A 24,006-nucleotide genomic window follows, 5' to 3' on the forward strand; every position below is an offset into this window, starting at 1 on the left:
ACATCACTCCGAGTGCTGGGAAATTGTAAAGGTGATGTTTTTCTTTTTCACAGTATTCTTACAATCTGCAGACTTTTGTGATTTGTTAGTCATGCAAGTAATCGTCAGGAGCAGCCCTGCTCCATGCGTGGGAGCAAAAAGGAAGAGTTTAAGGAACATGAGACTCTTGGCGCTTAATTAACAGTAAACTATTGCATTAAAAATTACCTTAAAGTTAAAAAATATATAAATAAATAATAAATAAATATATGAAAAATGTAAAAAGTTAATGCTACAGTGATATTATATCATGAAAGTAGGGCATTTAAGTAGAAGCAAGCAATGGTCATTTCTTCATTTTAAACAATGTATTTGAAGAAAATCTAACAACAGTGGAGGGTATACCACAACAAAAAATGTTCAGTGTCTCAATAAATTGGGATGTGGCCAAAGGACGTCCACTCCTCTCCTTTCTGTGACTCTTCCAGTCTCTGTATCACTGTTACAACCTCCTGATGACACTCTGTGACCCTCTAAGCTCAGTGAACACCTCCGTCTGAGGACTTCCTGTTTGAAGCCTGGTCTTGGTCTCATGATGTCAGGATGTGAACAGCATGATGAGGAGGACTGTTTAAATACCAATTCTAACTGAAGCAGGAAATGTATTGGTGGATTCATGGATCAAACCTGTTGTGAATGTTGCTGTTAAGCTTCTTGTTAGAGAACAGCAACTTGTGCAAAAAGTACTGAACAGTTGGACATGTTCATTCAAAAGTTTAGAGAAGGTCACATTAAGTTCACCTGGAAAGGTTAGAATGCATTTTAGGTTCATCCTGAAATTTCACCTGAAAGCCGAATATCCCTAACTTTTTGTGAGTAGTGTATGTATGTGTGTGTGTGTGTGTGTGTGTGTGTGTGTGTGTGTGTGTGTGTGTGTGTGTGTGTGTGTGTGTGTGACTTGTTGCTCCGCCTCCTCCACAGTCCAGCAGACAAATACAGCTCAGTCTGACGAGCGCACGCCCACCAGTTGCTCAGATTGCGGATTTATGGTGATGGTTGCCATTTGCGGAGTTCTTGTAGTGTAGTAGTGTAATAGAACTTTTCTTATTAATGCACATCTGCGGATTTCAGCCTTCGTGTTGCTGCCACCGACCCTTTATGTCCTTTTTTTTTTTTTTTTAAAGGGAAAAAAAAACAATTACCAGAAAATAAAGTGCAGTTAACAGTCACAGCCAAGAGGTGTCGCAGATGCTTTTAATAAATATGTGCTTCTCCCTCCATATTTGTCATCTTATTCAATCACTTCTTTTCATTGGCGCAGTGGGATCAGGCTGCACAGTGTATCAGGAGAATAACAGCGTGAGAAGAGCACAAATATGCGTAAAAGTGGGAGAAACATCAGTTCAGACTCCATTAGGAAACACTAAATCTGGCAACTAGAAAACATCCCGGGAATGGAGGGGGAAGGGGGGGTCAGCAGGGCGGAGTTGAGCACCGCCCAGAGCTGAGAGGGTGAACTTTGTCACAAATTTCAGTGATCAACATCTCATCCGCCTCCCGACGCGCGCTGACAGGTGAAGTCCATCCAGCCCGGTGCGCTCTGCAACATGTACGTGTGGTTCACCGCGCTGGCCGGACTGGCTCTCCTGTTCCTTCCACTCCTCAAGACTTTTTTCCCTTACTTAGGCGAGGAGTGCGCCTACATCCTGGCCAGCGTGAAACTGGGCTTCAGGCTCATCAAGTACAAGAAAATCAAGCCCTTCTACAGCATCTTGGACTGCTTCTTGGATGCGGCGAAGAAGCATCCCTGCAAGATTTTTCTGCACTTTGAGGGGCGAGAATATTCTTATGGCGAAGTGGACAAACGGAGCAACAAGGTGGCCAGAGCCCTGCAGGCTGAGGTCGGGCTGAAGGAGGGGGACGCGGTGGCCCTGTTTCTGGCCAACGAGCCCAGTTTCGTGTGGACTTGGCTCGGTTTGGCCAAGCTGGGCTGTCCGGCTGCTCTGCTCAACTTCAACATCAGATCCAAGTCTCTGCTGCACTGTTTCTCCTGCTGCGAGGCCAAAGTGATCATCGCCTCTCCAGGTAGGACTCAGTCCAGGGGGCAGAAAAGTAGAGGAGGGGGTGCAAAGTCAAGACTGAGTGGGAACCCTCAGTACTTTCACTTTCTGCAACTCCCCAAATGCGTAAAAGTACATTTACTCAAATACTGTGCAGCTCTGAGGTATTTTACCTGAGTATCTCTATTTTATGTTGCTTTGTTCTTCTACTTCACTGCTTTTCTCTGTGGTCTACTTTTTTTTTTTTTTTTACTCCACTTGATTTATTTTACAGGTGTAGTTGCTTTTCAAACTAAGATTTTACATCAACATATGATAAGTTTATAAGATTCATTATACCAGTGGTTCCCATGTTGGGGCCCTTTGTCACATTTTCAGATAGTTAGCAATTTCCGTCAAAGAAACATTTACCCACCGAGCTTCTCCCATGGCTTCATTTAAAGAAGTGTTTGAGGCACAGTGAGGTAACACTCACCAATATTTACCAAAAAAAAAAAAAACCCTGACTGGACAAAGTCTGATCATGTCAAGACTCCATCAGAGTCGCCCCTTTGACCCTTTGGATGGTCCAGATCCCCAGTTTGGAAACAGCTTGACTAACAGTATATAAAGTAGTTAAAACCAGCTCCACCTTGACTGGCTGCACCACTAAAATGATGCTCTTTCAATCCAATAATGTCATTTAAGATAATTTATCAGTCTCAAGCCACACTGAGCCACAGTTCAAAAATAAGTACTTTTCTCTGCTATCTTTATCTGCTGCTTAAGTACATTTTGCTCAGAATACTTCTATACGTTACTTAAATAGGATTTTGAATAAAGAACTTTCACTGTAACGGGAGTATTTTACATTGTTTTATTGGTACTTTTACTTATTATTTGACTTTACTTATTTTTTTTACTTATTTCTTCCAATACTGGATGGATTTTTGTTACTTTGCAACTTTACTGCATTCGCTTAGGCCACGATTTGATGGTCCCACCTTGTCTCACTCCACCTTACACAACACAGCGGCCACTACATCACATTTGTTCAAATGTCTTATCTCTCTGTTGAGTCCAGCCAAACTCCGCTTTCAAACCAGAGTGGCGTGATTTTTGAAGAAGGGAACATTGAGGAATCAGATGACGCCGGTATCTCCTCAGTTTCCTCAGCTATTGTTATCAGGAGCTAAAGTTTAACCCCCCCCCCCCCCCCACATGGATTCGGTCAGTGTGCTCTGCATTCAGTCAGTCATTCAGTAACATTCGCTCTGAAAACTCCACACTTCTCCACACTCCCAGTATTTCACTATAGTTTTACTACCCAGAATTGCACATGTTTAGGTTGAGTTGGCTGTTCCATGTGCTCGTATCCCACTGGAGGTAACATGATACAGGCCCGCATGTGCAGCATTGCGTAACAAAGCGCACTGACATATTCTTGTGGAGCTGAATGCTTCTCTGTGTTTGCAGAGCTGCAGGACGCCGTGGAGGAGGTTTTACCGACGCTGAGAGAGCGGGGTATCAGTGTGTACCTCCTGTCAGAGGCCTGCAGCGTCCAGGGCATCAACACTTTGTCTGACAAGATTTCCCAGGCCTCAGATGAGCCGCTGTCTCAGGACCTGAGAGCCAACGTGAACATCAGGAGCACCGCTCTGTACATCTACACTTCAGGGACCACAGGTACGGCAGAAAACACCAGCTGACAAATGAGAGGTCTGCACTGGAAGACTCACTCAGTAGTCAGTTTACTGATTCTTCTAGGGTGGTTGGCAGTTCAATCTGGGAGGGGAAACTCATAGGTGCTCGTAGGTCTGTGACGTGTTCATATATGTGAGGTTTTTAGAGACGTTTTAATCATCAGCTCATCGCTAACTTTGTCTGTATGTAGTCTGCAGCTGAGCAGGTAGTGTGCAGCAGGTCCCTTAAAAAAACTACATATTCCTTGTACTATCTGTACCTGTTGCACTCAAGATTCATTATACTTTGACTACTGGAAGGTTTGCCGAAAGCAGCCGTCGTCACCCATGAGAGGGTTTGGGCCGCCTCCTTCATCCAGGCGGTATGTGGAGTCACATCGGAGGACGTCTTCTACATCAATCTGCCTCTCTATCACAGCGCAGGCTTCCTCATCGGGATGACCGGAGCCATCGAGAGAGGTAGTAAGCCTCTCTGTCCTCTCATGAGTGTGCGAACAGGAGCGTTAGGGCACTCGAGAAGCCGAAGTTTAAGGCTGTTTGATCTAAATTGCAGGTATGACCATTGTTCTGAGGAGAAAGTTCTCTGCCTCTCAGTTCTGGGAGGACTGCCGGAAGCATAACGTGACAGTGATGCAGTACATCGGTGAAACAATGCGCTACCTCTGCAACACGCCCAAGGTGAGAGGAATCCTATCCAACTTGCGGTTAAAGTATCTAAATATCGTTCTGATGAAAGACGTGAAGCTTTGCGCGCCTCTGGTTTCGCTCTGTTTCAGTCTCACTCTTTTCCTGCAGAAAGACAACGAGAGGAACCACAAAGTGAGGATCGCCATCGGAAACGGAGTCAGAGTGGACATTTGGACAGAGTTTCTGAACCGCTTCGGGGACATCAAAGTCAGGGAGCTGTATGCTGCCACAGAGGGAAACATCGGCTTCATCAACTACACGTCCAAGATCGGTGCAGTGGGGCGGGTCAATCCAGTCCACAAGGTGAGCAGAGGAGCATCTGCAGTGTTTTCAGCCACGCTAGCTGCTCCGCTCCAAACAGGGCAAGGGCAGTCCACTTTGGTCCAGTCTGAAATATCTCATCACGACATTTTGTACAGACATTCTTGGTGTCCAGAGGATGAATCATAATGGCCTTGGTGATCCATTGACCTTGAGTGAAATATCTCAACAACTATGGGATGGATTACTATGAAATTTGCTTCAGATCATTCATGTTCTCCTCCTCAGGTCAAAAATTTTAATTGTCCAGAACTTTGGTTTATGTCCAAATACCCTGAAAACTAATGATGGACACTTTTGTTTTGTGCTACCCAGCAAATGTTAGCGTGCTAACATGCTGGACGGAGATGGCGAGGATGGTAAATGTGTCAGATCACCGCAGTGTCTTAAGTTCAGCCTCATAGGGCTGTAAATGTTTTGTCGTGTTAAAGCTTCAAAGCTGAACTTTATCAGCAGCAGGCTGTTCAAGTGTTCACAAACAATACAGCTGTTAACTCATTAACTTTTTCCTCTCTCCTCTCCAGTTTTTCTTCCCCTACACTTTGATCAAGTTTGACATTGAGAAGGAGGAGCCCGTCAGGAACTCTGAGGGTCTGTGCATCAAGGCAGCCAGAGGTGAGTCAGAATCACAGGTGGAAACAACATCTGTGTTTTCTTATCCCTCATTTGTTGGCTTTAGTGTTGAAACTAGTAATTGACTGAAACGAAAACTGACTGACAGGGACGTCGATAATCATTGTTTGTCTTTTAGGAAATCAAAAATACCAAATGCGAATTGGCTCCAGCTTCTCAGTTTGAAAAATGTGCTTTTATGTGATTTATTAATTATGAATTCACTATGATTGGGCTTTGGATTGCTGGTTGGACAAAACAGGTACCTTGAACGTGTCACCCTGGATCCAGGGGAAACTGTGATGGACATTTTTCATGTATGTTTTCGTCAGGTGAGACGGGACTTTTGGTGGGAAAGATTACTCAGAGGTCTCCCTTTGTTGGGTACGCTGGCAACCGGCAACAGACCGAGAAAAAGAGGCTTCGCAATGTGCTGAAAAAAGGAGACCTGTACTTCAACACTGGAGATTTGCTTCAGATCGATGACCAAAACTTTGTGTACTTTCAGGATCGAGTCGGTGACACGTTCAGGCAAGTTGTGACTCATTTTCTAACGATCAATCAGCTTCAGCTCTGATTTATACATCATCAAAACCTCCGTTCTCTCTAAGCACATCAAGAACAGAAGGGCAGATAGTGACCATCTTTCACATTTGTTTGGACACTGAATCAGTGATAGTGTCCCTAAGTCTGGACGGATGTAAACTGATGTAAGCTGACTGGATGGCTGAGGCCTGCGTCTCGTTTATCTAAATTTGATGCCAGTCAGTGAGGTCAGTGAGGTATGTTGACATGGCATGTTTGCACAAGTTTCTCATCTGACGTATTTTTGTTCCTGTGCTTGTTTGTTGTCACAGATGGAAAGGAGAGAACGTCGCCACGTCAGAGGTTGCAGACGTCCTCACGATGGCTCCTTGCTTGTTGGAGGCAAACGTCTATGGTGTTAAAGTTGAAGGTAAAAACGCTGATGCCAGAGGTGGTCGAAATGTTAAACCTCATCATACAGATGAGGAAGATGAATGAAAATGCTCTCTGTGTTTAAATGAATCGTCTGATAAGGTCACGAGGGGCGGATTGGCATGGCAGCTATCACTCTGAGAGAAGGAGAAGATTTTAACTGTTTGGACATCTACAAGCAGGTCGTTAACTACCTCCCAGCATACGCAAGACCTCGATTCATCAGGATTCAGGTAAAAAACCTAATTTGCACTTCTGTCTTATTGCATGCACCTGCAGGCTTGTGGCTCTTGCGTTGAACATTATTACTGCACTTCTTCTCGAAGGCTTCCCGCTGATCTGCTGTGGCTTGGGTCGCAACTCATTTGTAACGTTGTTAAACCTCTTAGCTCAGTTCAGGTCTCCTTCTGAAACCAGACTAGCTGGCTGAGTTAGATTTTTTTGTAACTGTTAATTGTCATATCAAGCTTTATTCTTATAAACGTATGTGCATGAGAGATGTAACGATCCAACATTTTCTCTCTTGATACCAGAGTTGTATAGTGTAATTCCCACTTCTGAAAATCCTATTTTTGCCCCTTTGCATTTATTAATCTAGTTAGGTTAATTAATTAAAAGGCCACTAAACCGTGTCCTGATTGTCCAACCACCAAGATCTAAATGGGATCAAAATGTTAAAATACTCATCTGAGTCTCCTGCAGTTATCACAATCAGCTCGCAGCGTTTACAAGCAGTAGAACGTGATTTATTTTTTTTTAGATTTTTTTTGTCCTGGATTTTGCCTCTCAGGCAACACCCAGGAAAACTGCAGACACAACTCAGGGCAACTGTAGATAATTCTCACAAAAGGAGTCCAGAACTGACCATCAGTCAAAAATAACAGTAAAAGACAGAGCTTTCTGTGGTAAAGATAGAAATAAAATATTATTTACTGAGTTTAAAAGTTCATCATTTATGTCGCATCATTCTTATGAAACGTAATATTTATCAATAAATAACAGGCCTCCATCACTGGAATTATAGGTGTTTATTGGCTCAGTGCATTATAATGCAGCAATTTAATTGGCTTCATTTGTTTATGAGCATTATGGAAAGCGTGATGTTACTTTTTTTTGAATTGTTGAAGAACTTCAGCAACACACGCCAATGTTGATATGGATTCTGATACCTTAACTCAGGATATCTGCTGATACTATTGATCTGATATCGGTACTTTTCTTTTCCCAAGTTTAAATCCATACGCCTCCTTGCATGAAGCCAGAGATCACTGGTGTTAAAAAATGAGTCCAATGCCTGAAAATGACTAAATTCATGTGGCGAAACACTTGATTATACGAACATTGATTAAGAAACTAATGTTGATCTGTGACATTTGGCCCATTTCTGATCCACTTAAGATCAGTTTCTGAGCTGCAATCCTAGTGTGACGTCATTCTGTTTGTTGTTGTGTTTTAAGCTTAAGTTGGACAAAAAAAAACATTTCTAAAATTCCCCACGTGTGTTTTGTAGCCCTGCCTGGAGATGACAGGGACATTCAAGATGAAGAAAGTGAAGTTGGTGGAGGAGGGATTCAACCCAGCTCACATCGAAGATCCTTTATACTTTTTAGATCCTGAGAAGAAGGCGTACGTCCCCCTGACGGAGGAGATCTACAGAGCAATCGCCTCTAGGGAAATAAAACTCTAACATAGGAACTTAGAATAGTCAATGAACTTTTCTATAAAGTAGCAGCTCATTTGCGGACCTCTAACAGTCAACTAATCTCAGGGACAGGCTGACTTTGAAACAGTACATCATGATTTTAAGAGACTTTTTTATTATTATTAACAACTTCTGTGCATCTCTACATGTTTTACATTCCATAATTCTGACAGTGTGTGATTTACAGGTATGTCTCACTGCCACTGTTGTACTTTAAATGATTAAACTCTGGTGATGTTTTTCCCCTGATCAGCTCAATTTATGTTTGACTTGATAAAAGTTTTAGCTTTTTAAGCCGAAATGTACGACTATCTGGAGCCTATTTTTAAAAAAATGAATAACTTGACATGACACAGACGGACATTAACTTTGGTTGTTTAACCCATTTATGTCACAGTATTGTACAATCTGTGGGATTATCAGAGTACCTTTGCACTGCTGTTGCATACAGTCAGTCTTATCAGCTTGTGTGTCCTAATGGCACAAACTCTTAGACTGAAGCTTTATCATGAAACACAAGTGAGGGAGTGTTGGCATTATTCTTCCCCTCCAAGCGCTCTGTTTGTAATCTAGAAGTCTCCATGATCTGCTCTCTAACTGTAACTGTGTGTCTGACTCTGGTGGGGCGATTGACCGACTTGAAGTCATACTCAGACTTTGTCACAAGCTTAGTCTTGTGACAGACGAGGCAAAAAAAAAAAAGTCAAAGTCATGAAAATTACAGGGAGCCAAGTAAGCGAAAGTTAAGATGTTGTTCCTTCACTTGAATGTTTGAGCCTCACTGTGCAGAGTTTGACGCTGGACGTCTGTTTTTACTTTCATCAGCTGAGAAAGTTGCTCTGTGCTGCTCTTAAATCAGTTCAACACGCGTTCGTACAAGCAGGATGTTGGTGACATCACAACTAGGTCAGAAGTCAACCAGTGTCCAGTATGCAATTTACACAAGTGTGATGTGGAAACTTGAAATCTTCAGCACACACACACACACACACACACATATGCTGAGAGTGGACTTTTCAGTGACATTTTGTAGCGGGTTAAAACATGTGAAACTAAACATCTGCTCATTTTTCATAGAGTTTAGTCCTTGGAGGGAGCTGACGTGGATGTGATTTTAAGAATATTTAACCAGGTAACTGAACATTTTTTGTTGAAAAACCAATCACATAAAGTATTAAAAGCAGAGAAGCTTCATACACTCAGTTTCCAGTTTATTAGACCCACCTAGAGAAGACTAAGGCAGTCTAATAGCACAATAATGAAGGTTATCATGTGAGTGTGTGTTGTGTGTGGGTTTAAACAGATGAATCTGTGTGGCCTCTTGTGTAGTTTGTAGTGCTGCTGAACTGTGTTACCATATACTAATAGAAGCAGGTGTTTCCATTATTTTGTCTATCCCGTTTACATCAATAATTTTTTTCCCTGCACATTAAACCATGTAAACCTGTTTAAGGAGGACCTCCAAGTACAAGTATGAACCTGAAAGTGAGCAGAATATGGGACCTTTACAAAATGTGTGGAGGGGATCTTTTAGACTACTTTTTCATTTTTAAGGGGCGTTAACTGCAGTGGTAGATAGTCTTTAAAGTGAAGACTGTCTGCATTGGATTTATATTTGTGCATGCAGAATAATCCACTTGACATCTTGGTTCACAGATTTCACATGTGGGAAGCAGCTGTGAACAACAGAAAACTTAAATCAAGCGACAAAATCAACAGACGATACACTCGCCAACTTCACAACCCACCAGAGCTCCTCTGAGCTGTCCGGGTGTGTCGATGCGCTAAACATCTGGAAGTTTAGATCAACACAAAACACTAATCCAGAGAGCAGTTACTTTAAAAATGAATTTATTTATTAATACAGTGGTATACTTAGAAATGTGTCGCAAAGGAAAAACAAAAAAAAGAACGTTGAACCGAAGGAAAATCCAAATAAATAAAAAGAATGTCAGCCACACGGGAAAATAAACTAGTGTCGGGTTGAAGCAGTGTTATCATATCAAAAGAAAATAGTACTGATGTGCCATAATAAATTGTCTATTAGTACAAAAATACATTTCAGGGCACACAATACAGCATCCAGTATCACAAATAAAGGAAGGGACCACTCTTCACAGCAGACCCCCTCAAGTACATCTTTTAAAATCATTTAAACCAAGCACTTCTCTATTTTGTAAATAAGAATAAAAAGTTTTCTGACCGTTAAAAATGCCTTAAGTAGTGTTTGTGTATATGTTGGTAGAAAAGTCGGACTTATTACTGCTTATGTCAGTTCCAAGGCTCAGGGGTATAACCAGAATACAAACATAACCAATGTAACCGCTTTCTCTTTTTTAACAAATGTTTTTCTCTTTTATACAAAATAACAAAGATGTACAAAAGTTCATTTACAGAGAACCAAGGCCATATACTAGCAATATGTACAGCCACATTTTAAACATCTTCTAGCGTTTTTGTATTTCCTCAGACTTCATATGCATAGCAGTAAAAGAAAGCATACCTTTTCATCAGCCTCAATTATTCTCGTGTGCTAAATCCAAGTTCACCATTTATGAGAAAATGCAGAGACAACTTTTTCTTCCCGTAGTGATCGCTATAACTGAAGGATCCGATGTTTTAAAGTTTCACTGAAAAGTTAATATGCAGATAAGGCATCACTGCTTGCAGTGTACGATGGGGTTTTCATGTGTTGAACTTAGTAGTAGCAGGCTTCTGGACCTGAGTCATAGCACATGCATAGATCTCTAGACAGCAGGAGTTTGTAAAATCAAGTCAGTATATTTATCTACGGTAAAACATTGCTACAAAACACCAGTTTTAAAGAGAGAGAGCCCCGTCAGGACAGACGAGCGTCTCCCACTAATACTTAACCTTCAATCTTTTATATTTTTTCATCTTTATGATGCCTACGTTTTCCTTCATGAGTTGCGCTCAGCATTTCGAGTCCGCAGAAATCCTTCATCAGTGAAACGCATGACCACAGAACTCACAAACAACAGTTTTGCATATACCAACTTTGCTGTTTGTGACTGTGTTTTTATTTTTTGTGTTTTTTTTTTATTTTGTTTGTTTGTTTTTTTTTACAGTACGCAAAAATCCCATTGCAATATTAAATGAGTTTCCAAAATTCTCCTTTTTCTTGCACTGCTCTGACCTTTTACAAAATTAGCTAAAAATGTCAAAATGAGATTATTCAGTCTGTGGCACTGGTCATGCATTCCAACTTCAGTTCCTTTGTTTAAATAACTTGTTTAATCTTTATTTTTTGCAAGCCTTGAAAGCACCAAAAAAAAAAAAACTTTAAGAAAAAACAAGAGTTCAGCCTTGGGGATGCTGGACTCCTCCGACTCACCTTGTGTATTTGTGTTTTTTTTTTTCTCTTTTTTTCTTTCTTTTAAATTTTGGGCACAGTAAACAACGTGAGAGTATCGAGTTCATACTTCATCGAGCATTGTGCACCCCGCCACGGTGGAGGGAGCATGGCAGGGGCAACTGAGGTCCCCTGTTTATCACATTCAGTAACAGGCCAGCTGTTGCCCTCTTCAGAAGTGGTCAATGAGCACAGACACACAGTTTGCACCCACCAGGTAGTTTGGATCTCCAGGGAGAGATTTGTTCTGCCAGGTTTTGGGATCACCTGCAAGAAATAAAGGCATGACGTCAGCTGCTGGAGCACCTCCCTTCCTCTTAGAAATACAGAAAAAACTAATGCAGTCGATACATCTATCAGAAAAATCAGTTTTGCTTGAGTATCATGAATAAAATAAGTCTCAATAAGAACATGAGCAACCGATCAATTACATATGATGATGTAATGCATAAATTAAATGAATTGCTCACCATTCATTTAATGAATGTTAACTCGGTTACTTTGTTTATGGATTTATTTGCCACCAAAATTAGAGGAAGAAAAGGCCATTTGCAGCTGATCAGACTCTGACAGACAGAATCAATAAAGAATAAAGTTGCTCAGCGACCCAGCGGTCTTTGTTTATGTTTGTCAGGCTAGCGGCTCAAAGCTACATTAGCTGCTACAAGCATAACCACATAAATCTCTGACTGAAGTGTTTGTTTAAAGACTAGACACAACATTACCAAGAATGCAGCTCAACCACAAGGAACTGGGTAATAAAAGAAATGATAGACAGGGTCATAGGAATGCAAAGCTCGTTGGGGTTCTTTTTTAAAGCTAACAAAATAGACTGACTACTAAGTGTAATGAGTCACCTGGTTCACTTGTGTCCCTGAAGATAAAGACGTCATGTCATGATACTAATTTCCAAATGATTACTTTTATGTACATCTACTAAAAGTAATGGGTACTGAGTAGTTCTTCTTTCAGAGAGGGAGATCAAATGCATGTCTGAAATGTCCTTTTCTATGTTACTGGATTCCAGCTAATGTGGTGGCAAATAAAAAACGCCATTTAACATTCATTAACTGAAGTATCACTAAGTGTTAATGTTAGTGATAATCACATGAACCAATAATGACATGATCATCGTACATCATGCATCTGGTAGCATTTTAATCCAAGGGCACAAAACGAATGTTTGCATGTTGACTTACTGAATTACAAAATGAACACAGTAAAACTGAACTAATAACTAATGACTATTGTCTCAAATAATTGTTTGGTCTATAAAACGTCAGACAATACTGGAAATACAGTAAAATGTCTGAAAACTTCCTAAAGCCTTCCTTCCTAACATCTTAAACTTGCAATTTTGTCTGATCAACAATCAAAACCAAAAAATATTCAGTTTGCTATCACATAAGACAAAATTGCAGCAACTGAGAAGCAGGAGCTCAGTTATGTTTAGCATCTTTACTGCAAAAAAGACAAACAATTAATTAGCAAAATAGCTGATTTTCTTAGCAACTCAAATCAATTAAGCCACATTTTAACTTTTAACTGTATTGAAGCCCAAGGTTTGAATAAACAAGGCTCTGCAGTTCATATTAAGCAGGAAAATAAAAATTAAAAAAAACTATTTAGCACATGCATGAAGAAGAAGAAGTGAGGGGAAAGTGGAAAACAGGTGAGATGATGAAAATGATTCAGACACCAAGAAACTCTCCTCTCTAATCAAAGCCACCCCACAGACCCCAAAGGACAGAGAGAGGACAGCGTACCCGACGAGGAGTCGGAGGATTTTAGAGCAAAAGACCAACCATCAGGGGTCATAGACGCACAGTGAGGTAAGCGCAGCTCCACCGGCTTCAGGAACTTGAGTCCATGAGGGCCACACATCACCAGCGGACTTAGCAGCGTTTCTCCTGCATGGACACACAGCAAGACACACAGCTAATCAAACGTGTAGCGATTCGTCTGCACATGGGATTATCAATTACTCAGTCAAGAGGCCGTCATAGTGAATGAGAATCAATGGTTAACAGACCTACCAGGCTAATTAAATGACCACACTTCCCTGGTGCTGAATGCTAATTCTTAAATATTTAGAGGCCTTTATATCCCCTGTTCATACTTCTGTATAGTCTGTTGTTATTAACAATTGTTAAACATGTTAGACAATCACATCATAAAATATACACTTATCCAATTAAGACATTGCTGAAACTTTCTCCTGAGCTGGCACTACATTTGATTACATTAGATCTACTACATTAGATTCCTGAAGTACACCAAAGTGTTCTTATTCTAGAGGTAGTGTCTGTTTGTTCATTGACATATTTAGGATGTATAGAAACTCGGACGGACCTTTCTCCTTGTCGAGGGGGGGCAGGATGCTGTTGTCCCGGCACACTTTGAAGTAAATCTCCTGCTCCACGCTCTCTGGGATGGCACCCTGGGGGATGATGATGCTGACGCCTGTCTCGATGGAGCTCAGGACCCCTCCGTTACAGTTGAAGATCCCTCGAGCGGTGGCCACTACCGTGTGCCCTTCATCCTCATCCTCATCGTCCAGCGTGCTGGGGCTGAGGGACGGAGGCACAGAAGTCGGCATCATCAGTCAAAACAGAGTAGGAAGAGAAAAAAGCATGGCAGAGGACACAAGAGCAAACCCCCTGTGAACAAGCAAGTCTCTTTCGGTCGTTCCGGAGCTCAGTAATTACCCTCAGAGAGCTTTCTGCTGCCTTGGATGTGAAAATTTATGAGTTTCTTACCTTACAGGGATGGCCTTGGGGATGGCGTTGATGTTATTGTGCTGGTATTTGGGCCTGTTGTCCATAGTGCGTGTGAAGGTGTCCAGGCCACTGTCATGATCCAGGGGCTGTGGCGACAGCTGTGGCTTCCCACCGCTGTTGCTCACCACACTGGCCTTACTGAGGAGGTCCGTCTTCACCTGTGTGTCGTTGGGCAGCAGGTTGTGGTTGAACTTTGGGCTTTCGAACTTGCGCTCAAAGGGCCGGGCTGAGCTGGTGTAGGGCTTGGGGACGTAGCGGTTATAACTAGTTGGAGCGGGAGCACCAAGCGTCTTTGGGGGTGCTGTGTCGGTGCCGTTGACTGGGGACTTGTCAGGGAGGCCCCTCGGGGGCAGGTAGCCACTTGGTGTGGATTCGTCCCGGCTGGCTGGCCTGAGAGCTGCCAGCTCAGGTTTAGGATTGGGTGAGCTCAACGGCTCAGGTATGGAGTTGGCTGGAAACACGTCAAGGAACATACGATTAGTTAAATACTGTCTTCATCAAAGTGTTCTCGCACTACATCCTCATACATTAGAAGTTTGCATGAGGCTTTCAATTCACTTACAGACAAATAAAATGTTGTTTGGTATTGACAGCATTATATAAATCAAATAAAAACGCATGATTTCATCTCTAGCATGTTAATGTACATGATGACGTTTGAGAGTCAGACAGTAAACGTTAGAGAGCTTACCTTCATTGGGGCTGAGCTTGGGCAGTGTGTTGGGTGGGATGGCGGACACAGGCGGTCCATACTGTGAGGATGGGCTGATTTGGGGCAGGGGTTCATATCTTTTCTCCACTGGACTCACCTTCTCAACAGACTCAACTCTGCAGTAGTTGGAGATAAACAATACAGTTAGTGTGACTTCAAACCTCATTTTTTCCCATCATGCGGTGTGTCGTTATACCTGTTGTATGGGTAGGACAGCTGAGCTGGTTTGGGCAGATCATGGAAACGATTCATGCCAGGACTGGGTTGGCCCATGGCCTTGCTGTCAAAGCTACGGCGATCAAAGTAGGATAACTGCTTCCTGTAGTACTCCTCATCCTCATCTGGGTCATAGTGGTTGGAGCGCACTACATCATCCAGGGGTTTAGTGTGGGGCTTCTGTGGCTCAGGAGCCCTGCAGAGAAAAAAAGAAAGAAAGAAGTATAACAGCTGCAAATATTTCAACAGCAGGGACAGACAATAGGATCAGCTTAAAGCTCAATGGCACGAAATGATCAGGTAAAGTCCCTTAATCACGTGCACTGCAACCCAGAACTTATTTAGTCATTACCTGCTGGAGCTGTATGTGAGAACAACCATGTCTTAAACAGACTTAACACCACCAGTGTAATGTCCCATGAGCCTATGTGTGGCTACAGCAGGTCACTGTACGGAGAATTCACAGTGAGTGAGTGGCTATGTTGATGATGTTTCTATCATGTGACTGGCCCAAAACTGGAAGAATATAAACATTCATACTATTTTGTTGATATTGCGGTTACATCCAAATACATGTAATATTGATATCAATGAAATGCAAAGAGTCATCTGCTATCTTTGATGGGCTGTAAACAAAATATTACAGTGTTTAACTGTACTTTGTGTCTTGCCTGCCTCCTGTGTGTCCCACCAAATAAAGTATTTCCAGTAGGTGAGGAGGTGTCTGATGTGGACAATGCCGGGCAATGCCCAGAGTTCATAGAAAAAAACAGCCTGTGTTTGAAGGCATTGTGGATATAGGGGACAGAGTGAGGAGGACAGCAGTAAGACTGGTGCTGACCTTCTCACAGCAGGGAACAGTGAGGCTGCTAATAACCCTGCTGACACACAGAACTGGTGGTCTTAGTTGACACCTTTGCATGCCTTTCATGTCACACCACAGTCTGGCTTGCTGCAGAGTGACTTGAGTCCACTAGGTGGAGCTCAAACAACAATAAATTCCAAGACACCTTTGCAAGGATCTTAGAGTTGTCCTTCACCCACCTTCTCTGCAGCCTGGGCTGCTGTAATGAGGACTACGTACCTATAGGTGGACTTCTCCTGCTCCAAGTTGCTGAGGGAATTAGCTTTGAGGACTGGGCCAGGTGCGCTCACAGGTTTAGGAACATCTGCAGGCTGAAAAGCAACGAGAGGGAGTCTCTTTAGAGCTCCTTGCATCTGATCCAGATTTTTGTTAACATGAATGGATTGCATGCACAGTCTGTAGGTATCTAGTGCTGCACCTGACATCTCACATTTCACAGAAACAAGCTTGCAGTTTCAAGCCTTTCAGTTCTGCAGTTTTTTTCGCTGATGCATCTGTAGTTAAGGAAAAGATAATTTGGCCTCCTTGGAGCTTTGTTAGTTACTTTGAAATATCTGCATATTTAAGTACTAAATGTTAAACTTCTTTAATAGCCAACAGATGCTCAAACCTGACATTTAGCCTAACATGGCCCTGCTTGGATCATAGTGTAGTGATCAGTTGTATATATTTAGGGTAAGAGAACGTTCCTGGTTAGTTTTAGTTCAGTTTCTAGTTAACATTTTAGTAATTGATGTTTTAATTATTCCATTGTCATATTTACTTCTTTGGGTGTGTGACCTGAATGCAATTTTCCATTTGGAAAGTGCTCTACTCTTTGTTAGCAATGTTTATAGCAGTGATGAGGTTAAATATAGAGTTACAAGGTGTTTACATTACTTAAACCAACTAAATACAGTCACATCCATGGCATTAAATGTTTGATCTGAGTTGATAGCTGTAAACTATGTGAGAACTTACCCTGAGTGCTGACGACTCTCCTTCTTTAGCCCTATCCATAGAAACAGACCGTTTATTCTCAAACATCTTGACTCTGTTGAGCACTGACTGTGGCTTCATGGCCGGGTCCTCATCCAGGTCTTCTCGGGGCGGTGGAGGGAGGGGTTTTGAGCCTGGAGTGATCGCAGGCTCGCCTGGGGAGGACAGGGTCTCTGGTTTAGGAGGGGGGATTGTGGGCTCAGAGTTCATCATAGACTCATGCATCCCTGGCTTATAGCCACGGTTCGGAGGCCCAGGAATGTAGGTGGGCCTCAGACCAGAGTCACCGTAATACTGCTTTGGGGGCTCCGGTGATCGAGGTGAATTGATGGGGAAGCCATGAGGTTCTGCCTCATAAGGAGAGCGGGCATCATAGCCAACTGGGGGTGGGGGTGGGGGCTCATCGTAACGAATGGGCCCAGGTTTACTGTGGCGTGGTCTGCCATCATAGCCCACTGGTGGGGCCTCATCGTAGCGTGGCTGAGGGGGGCTGTAGTCCCTCCCTGGTCCGTCCTCGTAGGGGGACCGGGGGCTGTAGCCCATTGGTTGCTGGTGGCCCGGCTGGTACCCTGCGGGCTGGGAGGACGAGGTCTGCTGGTCATAGGGGGGCCACTGTTCGCTGTAATGAGGCACACGGTTGTCGTAGTGCAGGTGAGAGTCAGTGTTGTGAGGCTTTGGTTCTGTGTAGCCGCCTCCATCGTATCCGTAAGGCGGGTGGTCGTATTCGCGGTATGGCTGTTTGTCCTGGTACGGCGGCTGGTGACTGTAGCTCATAGACTGCTTCAGGCCATGGTTGATTCGCACAGGGTCCTCCATATTGTACAGATCTTTCTTGTACATCTGTGAAGAAACAATACTGAATGAATACATTGAACACATTGTCATAAGTTTGAGATTTTGACAACCACCATTTTGAAGGACAGAAAGCAGTCAGGGAAAAATGCTTTCCCTACACAAGATTATGAATATCTTCAAGATTAAATTCAATACTGGGAAATAAACTGAAACCTTGAGGAACTGAACATGTATAACATTAGAAAACAAATCCTTCTACCATTTCATTAAACAAACATCAATTCAAAGTGCAATTACACAAGCAAACCTTTGTCCATTATTCAAGAACAGTTCTGAATGCCTGTTTGACAAGATGCCTTTCAAGAATGATAATCCATATGAGCACAACCGGGTTTTACACAATAACATATTTCATAAATAGAGAATTAACAGTGAAGCAATTTCCACATTTATGAAAGGCCTCATTTCAAACATATGATGTGTAGCCTGTAGACAGCAAATCTAGTTACAGTAACTCCTATGGAAGAAAGTTGATTTGTTGGCGTCTACTCAGCGCAAAACTATTAAACAGAAGACACAATGCAGTGTGCGGATGTAGGTTTGTTTTCCCATAGGGCGAATTGCTTGATGGAAATCATTACCAAGAGTACTGTCTGCAGGTTAGCTTTCATCATGCAACCAACATTCAGTTTGCATCTAATGCAACGTCAAACTACTGGCACTACAACAGACGACACATCTACCACTATGATGCCACTGTAAGTGCTACTATTGTTCATCTACAGAAGAGAGTTAAAGCTGAAAGGAACCCAAAAAACATTAGGAGCCATGCAAAGGAAGTAAGAGGCAACAGTTAGGGCTGGTTGTGGATGTCTTCACCCTGGTCAAAGACTCAGATGTACCAGTCCTTCTGGTCTCCCAGCCCACTGTGGTGCATGTGGACTAGTCTGTCTCACATTTTCTCTGGGAGCCAGAGGCACACAGTGGGCTCAGTGAGTCACACAGTGTGGGCATGTCATGCAGAGAGCGAGTGGAAAGCATGTGCGAGAAGACAGGCAGTTAAAACAGCAGGCTGGGGCCCAGGCCCGGTCCGAGTGGCTGGTGAAACAGCGGGTACCTTTGGTTCTGGACCAGGCGGTCCAGACGGGTGGGGTTCATGTGGTGGTGGTGGGGGCTGATTAAGCTCAGGGGCAGGGCTGGGGCTGCTAAGTGAGTCAGCCTGAGGAGCTGCGGCTGCAGCAGGCGGCTCCTCTAGGTGCATACCCTCTACAGGCTGCTCAACAGCAGGGGGCGCTACCACCGTCGGAGGCAACGTGGGCATGGGCAGAGCAGCCTCATCTTGCTGTGAAGTATTGTTAAGAGACATTTATGACACAGCCTGCCAAGGGCAAACAAAGTACAGCTCACCGCAACACCATGATCTTCTTCCTTACACTGAATCAGTTTTACACCAGCCAGAGAATGCACTTGCAAAAATGTGGTTAGAATAGATAACATACCGGTAGCTTCTAAAACATGTTTATTACTTAGCAAAGGACATTTAATTTTAACAAAGGTCAGGACACAACACTGAACACATAGGAGCTATTCATCTTCTCTGCAGTCACATACTTTTAGCCATACATCCATCTCTGATAGGCACAGCCAGCAATGGTCTGCCTGCTGAGCTAGATATGAACTTTACCTGTTGTGGAGCGGCCATCTTGAACCCAGCAGGGTCTATGCGACTGGCCGGGTCAGGCTGCACAGGGTGCTGGTATCCAGGGTAACCGGGGGTGTCCTGAATTACAGGTGGATCTTCTCGCACAGGCTCAGAAGAGCGGGTGATGGCGGGCTCCGTGGGCAGACCCACCTCGTCATTCAAAGTCTCGTCTAGTTCCTGGTCTGTGTATGCTCCGCCCTCCGTGTCAGTGTCCTCATAATCAGAAGTGTGGCGGCTGTCCGTACTATACATGGAGTATTCACTACCTGGTGCAGACAGGTAGGACAGCCGGTCGTCGTGGATATCCAAGTCATCCTCTGTAGTGCCATCCGCCTGAGAAAGAGCAGAGAAATTATCATCTCGTGTGTCGCTTAGTCAGACTAACGGGACTCTAAAAATCCTGTTCAGTGAAATGGAATGACAAATCCTAACGGGCCCGTCTCTCACCTTGCCCTCTGACACCCACACCAACTGGTTCTGCTGCTGCTGGATTGTTTCTTTCAGAGCTCCGTACCATCCGTCATTCATATTGTTCAAGTTGATGGTAGCTAAGAGAGATTATATTTGAGTCACAATCACTTCAAGTACAAAACATTTAAAAAAAAAAGACAATATACATTTTAATTTACTGTGTTTTAACACTCTCCGCCCACTCACTGGTGAACAGGTGGTGATTATTCTTCCTCAGTTTGATGGCTCTCTCATAGAGCTTCCTGGCGCTCTTCCTGGACTCTGGACACAGTCTGGTCCTCATGTTCTTCACACCTTGCTTATTATCGGGATTTAGGAAGACTACAATCGGGTACCACTGAGCATAGTTCAGCCTGTCCACAGCGTTCGGTGTGATGTCCAGCACAGCATGTTTGTCCTTCATGAGACAAAGACAGGAAAAAGGAGGGATAAAAAAAAAAAATACATCTAATCAAATAATGTAAAAACCTACAATGCCCTGTATATGATAAATGGAGCCATACTCACTCGGTCAATGATCTGCTTGATGGTGTGAAGACGAATGATTCCTGAACTGCGCTGGTCTGTTCCTGCATCCCTCGGTTCACTCTCTGAAACCAAGGTTAGAGAGATTTTTGTAAAGAACATTTTTGAGGACCAACAGGTTTATTGTCTGTTGATTTCATCTTCAGAACATGTGTAGTGTAATGAATACAAACGTACTTGCAAGCTCAAAAAGATCTGGCTCTTCTCTGGAGAGTTTTTCTCGAGCTACATCAGCGATGGGCCCAAATATCACCACAGGTCTCAGGAAACCAGCTGCACGCAAAAAGAAAAAGAAATAAAATAGTGTCTGCAGCTTTGGTTTCACATTGACATAAAGGCAAGCAGACATGGTCAGATTCCTTACCCTCTCTCAGTACAACTCTTTCATAAGCTGGGAACTTTGTTTGGACTGGTTGGGAAGAGAGGTCCTCTCTGCTCTTCCTCAGGTTCCTCTTTGAGCTGCGAAGACCACGAAACCTCCAGAAATCAGCCCTGTCGCCCCCTGCTGTTTTGGGAAGAGTGTATTGCACGCTGGAGAGCTGCTCCGCTCTGTTGACAAATGGGCGGGAAGACAGAGACAATTCTTAATGTAACACAAGCTAATGGATGTGTCATAAACTTGGCACGGCTAACCTCAACAGTGCCAATACCTAAGGACACGACATGGCATCAATAATCATAACAAATTTAATACAAAGAGCAGAACTGACTGTCTACTGTTGTGACAAACATTAATCTAGCATATCACTCTTTAACTGACACATATGTCTGTCAGAATGCTGTCACCTGTTTTTGTTGGGGATGATGCCCCTCTCCACCTCTTGGTGGTTCTTGCCGATGCGTATAGCCAGCCAAGATCCCAGCTTGCCGTTGTAGAGGGTGTCCACCACGCGGAACACCTCACCCTTATTAAAGCTTAACCCATATGGAGATTCCTTCTCATACTCAAAGTGTGTCCGGATGTAGAAGGAGTCACCGACATCTGACTCCACGATGCGCCGATACACTGAACAGGAAAGGACAGCGAGTCAAAAACGCAGAGCTGATGCATCTCATAGTAATTTACCTCGTCTCATCTCCTTACTCACTTCACTTACCATCTTTCTTCTTCTGAGCCAAAATGGTGACCTCTTCACCCTTAGGAAGGTCCAGGAGAAACAGCACCGCCTCCTCTCGGATTATGTTTGCAAAATCTACATTATTTACCTGGAATTTGGTAACACAGGGGTTACTGCTTTATGCTTTCCACAGAACATCTTCACGGTTGTGTACGACTTTCAAGTTTAAGTTTAGGTATTTGCTTTTTTGTTCATAGAGCGATGCAGTAAGTGTAAATCACTGTTTAGATAAAGGTTTACATAGCTCTTCCTGTTCTCAGTATTGCCTCAGTAACTGCAGGTTTTACTGCACTAAAAGAACTCAGGCCATTCCTCATTAAGGGGGTACAAACAGCGAGATATATAGCTTTGAGGAAATGGGACAAAAACAGTGAGAGGAAACAGTTTTTTTGTGTGTGCTCCCTCGGGGCCATTGCTAAGAGACCGGCCTGGAGGTACAGGAATTTTGGAGCAGCCAGTGTGTAAAACCACAAATAAAAAAGGGAAAAGCTTCAGGACGCATACCAAATAAAACATGGCTGTTTACAGACACTATCAGATACCCATTGTTAAAGCAAGGAGAAGAAAACAAAACGGCCCTTTCAAACACAGAACAACTTCAGGGTGTGAACATATAACTTTTGACAAGCTCACTTTTGCAACAACTCTTAAAATCAAAACCACTTTGTTTCAACTATCACTTGCTGTGTAAAAAAATAATCTCACCCTGAGAATTTGGTCGCCCTCTTCTAGGCCCTCCTTAGCTGCTGGGCTATCCTCCAGCACTCCGGCTACGAAGATGCCCACGTCATTGCCCCCAGCCAGCCGCAGCCCCACACTCTCCCCCTTCTTGAACTTTACCAGCTTCATGCTTGGCCTGAGTATGGGGAATGAAGACAATAGTTAGGCTTATTTTCTTTGACATTAAACCATTTGATGGTATTTCCAATACAAACTTCACTCTATAAATTGTAAAAAAAAAAAAAAAAAAAAAAGTAACTACAGTAAACTGTTTGTCTCATTCACAAACACACATTCAAAACTGCCACTTTAACATGCAAACAAACCAGTATACAGCATTAAAATCCATGCCTTATGGCAGCCAAAATGCCCTGCTTTTATATAGATAAATGAGAGCAGAATGTGCACAGGAGCATTTTGTAAACTGTCGACTGTTGTTCCAGGATGTGCTGTTATGTGAACTGCAGGTTAAAATTCCTTCCTCATGGTTGCCTTCTCTTTTTTTTTTTTTTTTAAAGTGAAGTGAGGACTTGTAGAGAGATGCCTTCACAAATGTCACATTGTAGTTTTTGTTTTGTAGATTTTGGGAAGAGGTTAAGATTTGATAGTATTATACTATTAATATTACCGTAGGATGCTATCGTCATGGGCAGCGCTTGGCACAGGGGCATCAGAGGGACTGACTGGCAGGTCTACGTCTGGCTGTCCAGGCTGAGCATACACCGGCTTGGGCTCTGAACACAAACACAAAACACAAACACATGCTATTAATGCAAAGAAATGATGAACATAAGAAAGAGGAATTGAACATGTTTAAAAACAAAGAAACGCCCGTTCAAACACCATTGCAACTTAACAATACCGCAGATATACGTGTTCAACTGACAACAAGTACACCAATGAAGAAACACAACTGTTCAAAACCACACACAGGCAAAGTATTATCACACAGACGCTTAAGAGCGAACAAACAAACACACACATACACACTCAAGGCACACTGTGTCCTGAGCGGGAGGTCAAATGGAGAGACAGCAGAGTGCTGCAGGCTGGGGAGGAACGTCAGACTAGATCAACTCATATGGTTTATTTTCACTTGGCTATGGGCAAACTCAGCCAGGCTCAGCAGGCAGCTGCATCCAACTTTTTTTGGAAGTTGTGCTTTTAAAAAGGGCAAAAATGACTGGTTCACACAAGATTACATTTTATGATCATGAAGTCAATCAATATTCTACTGTTCATGATGAAGAGGGACATTTATGCTGACATGTTATTTTTTGTACATGTATAAACAATGATGTGGTTTGATGGTAGACTGTTATATCACTGACCTGGGAGCGGTGGGAGCTGTTTTTCCTCTCTAGCAATAGCCGACTCCTTCGGTTTGGGCAGAGGAACCTCCTCTGCGAGTTTCGCTGGTGTTGAAGCCGGCTTTGAGATCCGTTCGTCATCACGACTTCTGTGACTGCGGACAAAGATAGACGCTTTTGTACAATTCATGTTTACTAAAAAGTAACACATGAGATTATAAATAGCGCATTCTGGAGATATAGGAGGCAACAACATCACGACTACACGCAACGATACAAAAAGCCTTACACCACTTGATACAATACCTAGACTGCATGAAAATTTCTCCTGACTGCAGTGGACACACACTGGCTGAGAAAAGAAAAATAGGTGAAAAGAACTGCTCGAGTCTAAGGCTGCATCTTTGTCTTGAAGGTCACCACTTTGTCTTTCCAGTCTTT

The 24,006-nt window shown here is 43.1% G+C and overlaps 2 protein-coding genes across 11 annotated transcripts in view; one reads left to right on the forward strand and one right to left on the reverse strand.

The window, feature by feature from the left end:
* Positions 1 to 1,505: 1,505 nt before the first annotated feature.
* Positions 1,506 to 8,249, forward strand: LOC139200940 (long-chain fatty acid transport protein 2). Its single transcript, XM_070830123.1, has 10 exons — positions 1,506 to 2,064; positions 3,495 to 3,704; positions 4,022 to 4,180; positions 4,275 to 4,399; positions 4,517 to 4,711; positions 5,254 to 5,344; positions 5,674 to 5,872; positions 6,199 to 6,296; positions 6,401 to 6,531; positions 7,809 to 8,249. The coding sequence occupies exons 1-10, from the start codon at positions 1,587 to 1,589 to the stop codon at positions 7,983 to 7,985; spliced, it is 1,863 nt and encodes a 620-aa protein (XP_070686224.1). The 5' UTR covers positions 1,506 to 1,586; the 3' UTR covers positions 7,986 to 8,249.
* A 1,495-nt stretch (positions 8,250 to 9,744) lies between these two features.
* tjp1b (tight junction protein 1b) overlaps positions 9,745 to 24,006 on the reverse strand; it is a 47,039-nt gene continuing 32,777 nt past the window's right edge. For 5 of the 10 annotated variants that reach the window (XM_070830038.1, XM_070830037.1, XM_070830033.1 and 2 more), the window contains exons 9-28: positions 23,587 to 23,720; positions 22,884 to 22,989; positions 22,241 to 22,391; positions 21,515 to 21,623; positions 21,204 to 21,423; positions 20,782 to 20,966; positions 20,595 to 20,690; positions 20,400 to 20,482; positions 20,079 to 20,289; positions 19,869 to 19,969; positions 19,404 to 19,754; positions 18,837 to 19,061; positions 16,907 to 17,764; positions 16,166 to 16,257; positions 15,062 to 15,277; positions 14,845 to 14,981; positions 14,133 to 14,604; positions 13,726 to 13,943; positions 13,179 to 13,283; positions 9,746 to 11,640 (exon numbers count right to left, since the gene is read on the reverse strand). In XM_070830038.1, the coding sequence (XP_070686139.1) occupies positions 11,546 to 11,640; positions 13,179 to 13,283; positions 13,726 to 13,943; positions 14,133 to 14,604; positions 14,845 to 14,981; positions 15,062 to 15,277; positions 16,166 to 16,257; positions 16,907 to 17,764; positions 18,837 to 19,061; positions 19,404 to 19,754; positions 19,869 to 19,969; positions 20,079 to 20,289; positions 20,400 to 20,482; positions 20,595 to 20,690; positions 20,782 to 20,966; positions 21,204 to 21,423; positions 21,515 to 21,623; positions 22,241 to 22,391; positions 22,884 to 22,989; positions 23,587 to 23,720 (4,165 nt within the window). In that variant the 3' untranslated portion in view covers positions 9,746 to 11,545. Of the gene's footprint in view, positions 11,641 to 13,178; positions 13,284 to 13,725; positions 13,944 to 14,132; positions 14,605 to 14,844; positions 14,982 to 15,061; positions 15,278 to 16,165; positions 16,258 to 16,906; positions 17,765 to 18,836; positions 19,062 to 19,403; positions 19,755 to 19,868; positions 19,970 to 20,078; positions 20,290 to 20,399; positions 20,483 to 20,594; positions 20,691 to 20,781; positions 20,967 to 21,203; positions 21,424 to 21,514; positions 21,624 to 22,240; positions 22,392 to 22,883; positions 22,990 to 23,586; positions 23,721 to 24,006 lie in introns of all 10 variants that reach the window. The other 5 variants (XM_070830041.1, XM_070830040.1, XM_070830034.1 and 2 more) reach the window with 2 other exon arrangements.

This window comes from Pempheris klunzingeri, chromosome 5, assembly GCF_042242105.1.
Source record: "Pempheris klunzingeri isolate RE-2024b chromosome 5, fPemKlu1.hap1, whole genome shotgun sequence".
Taxonomy (NCBI): Eukaryota; Metazoa; Chordata; class Actinopteri; order Acropomatiformes; family Pempheridae; genus Pempheris; species Pempheris klunzingeri.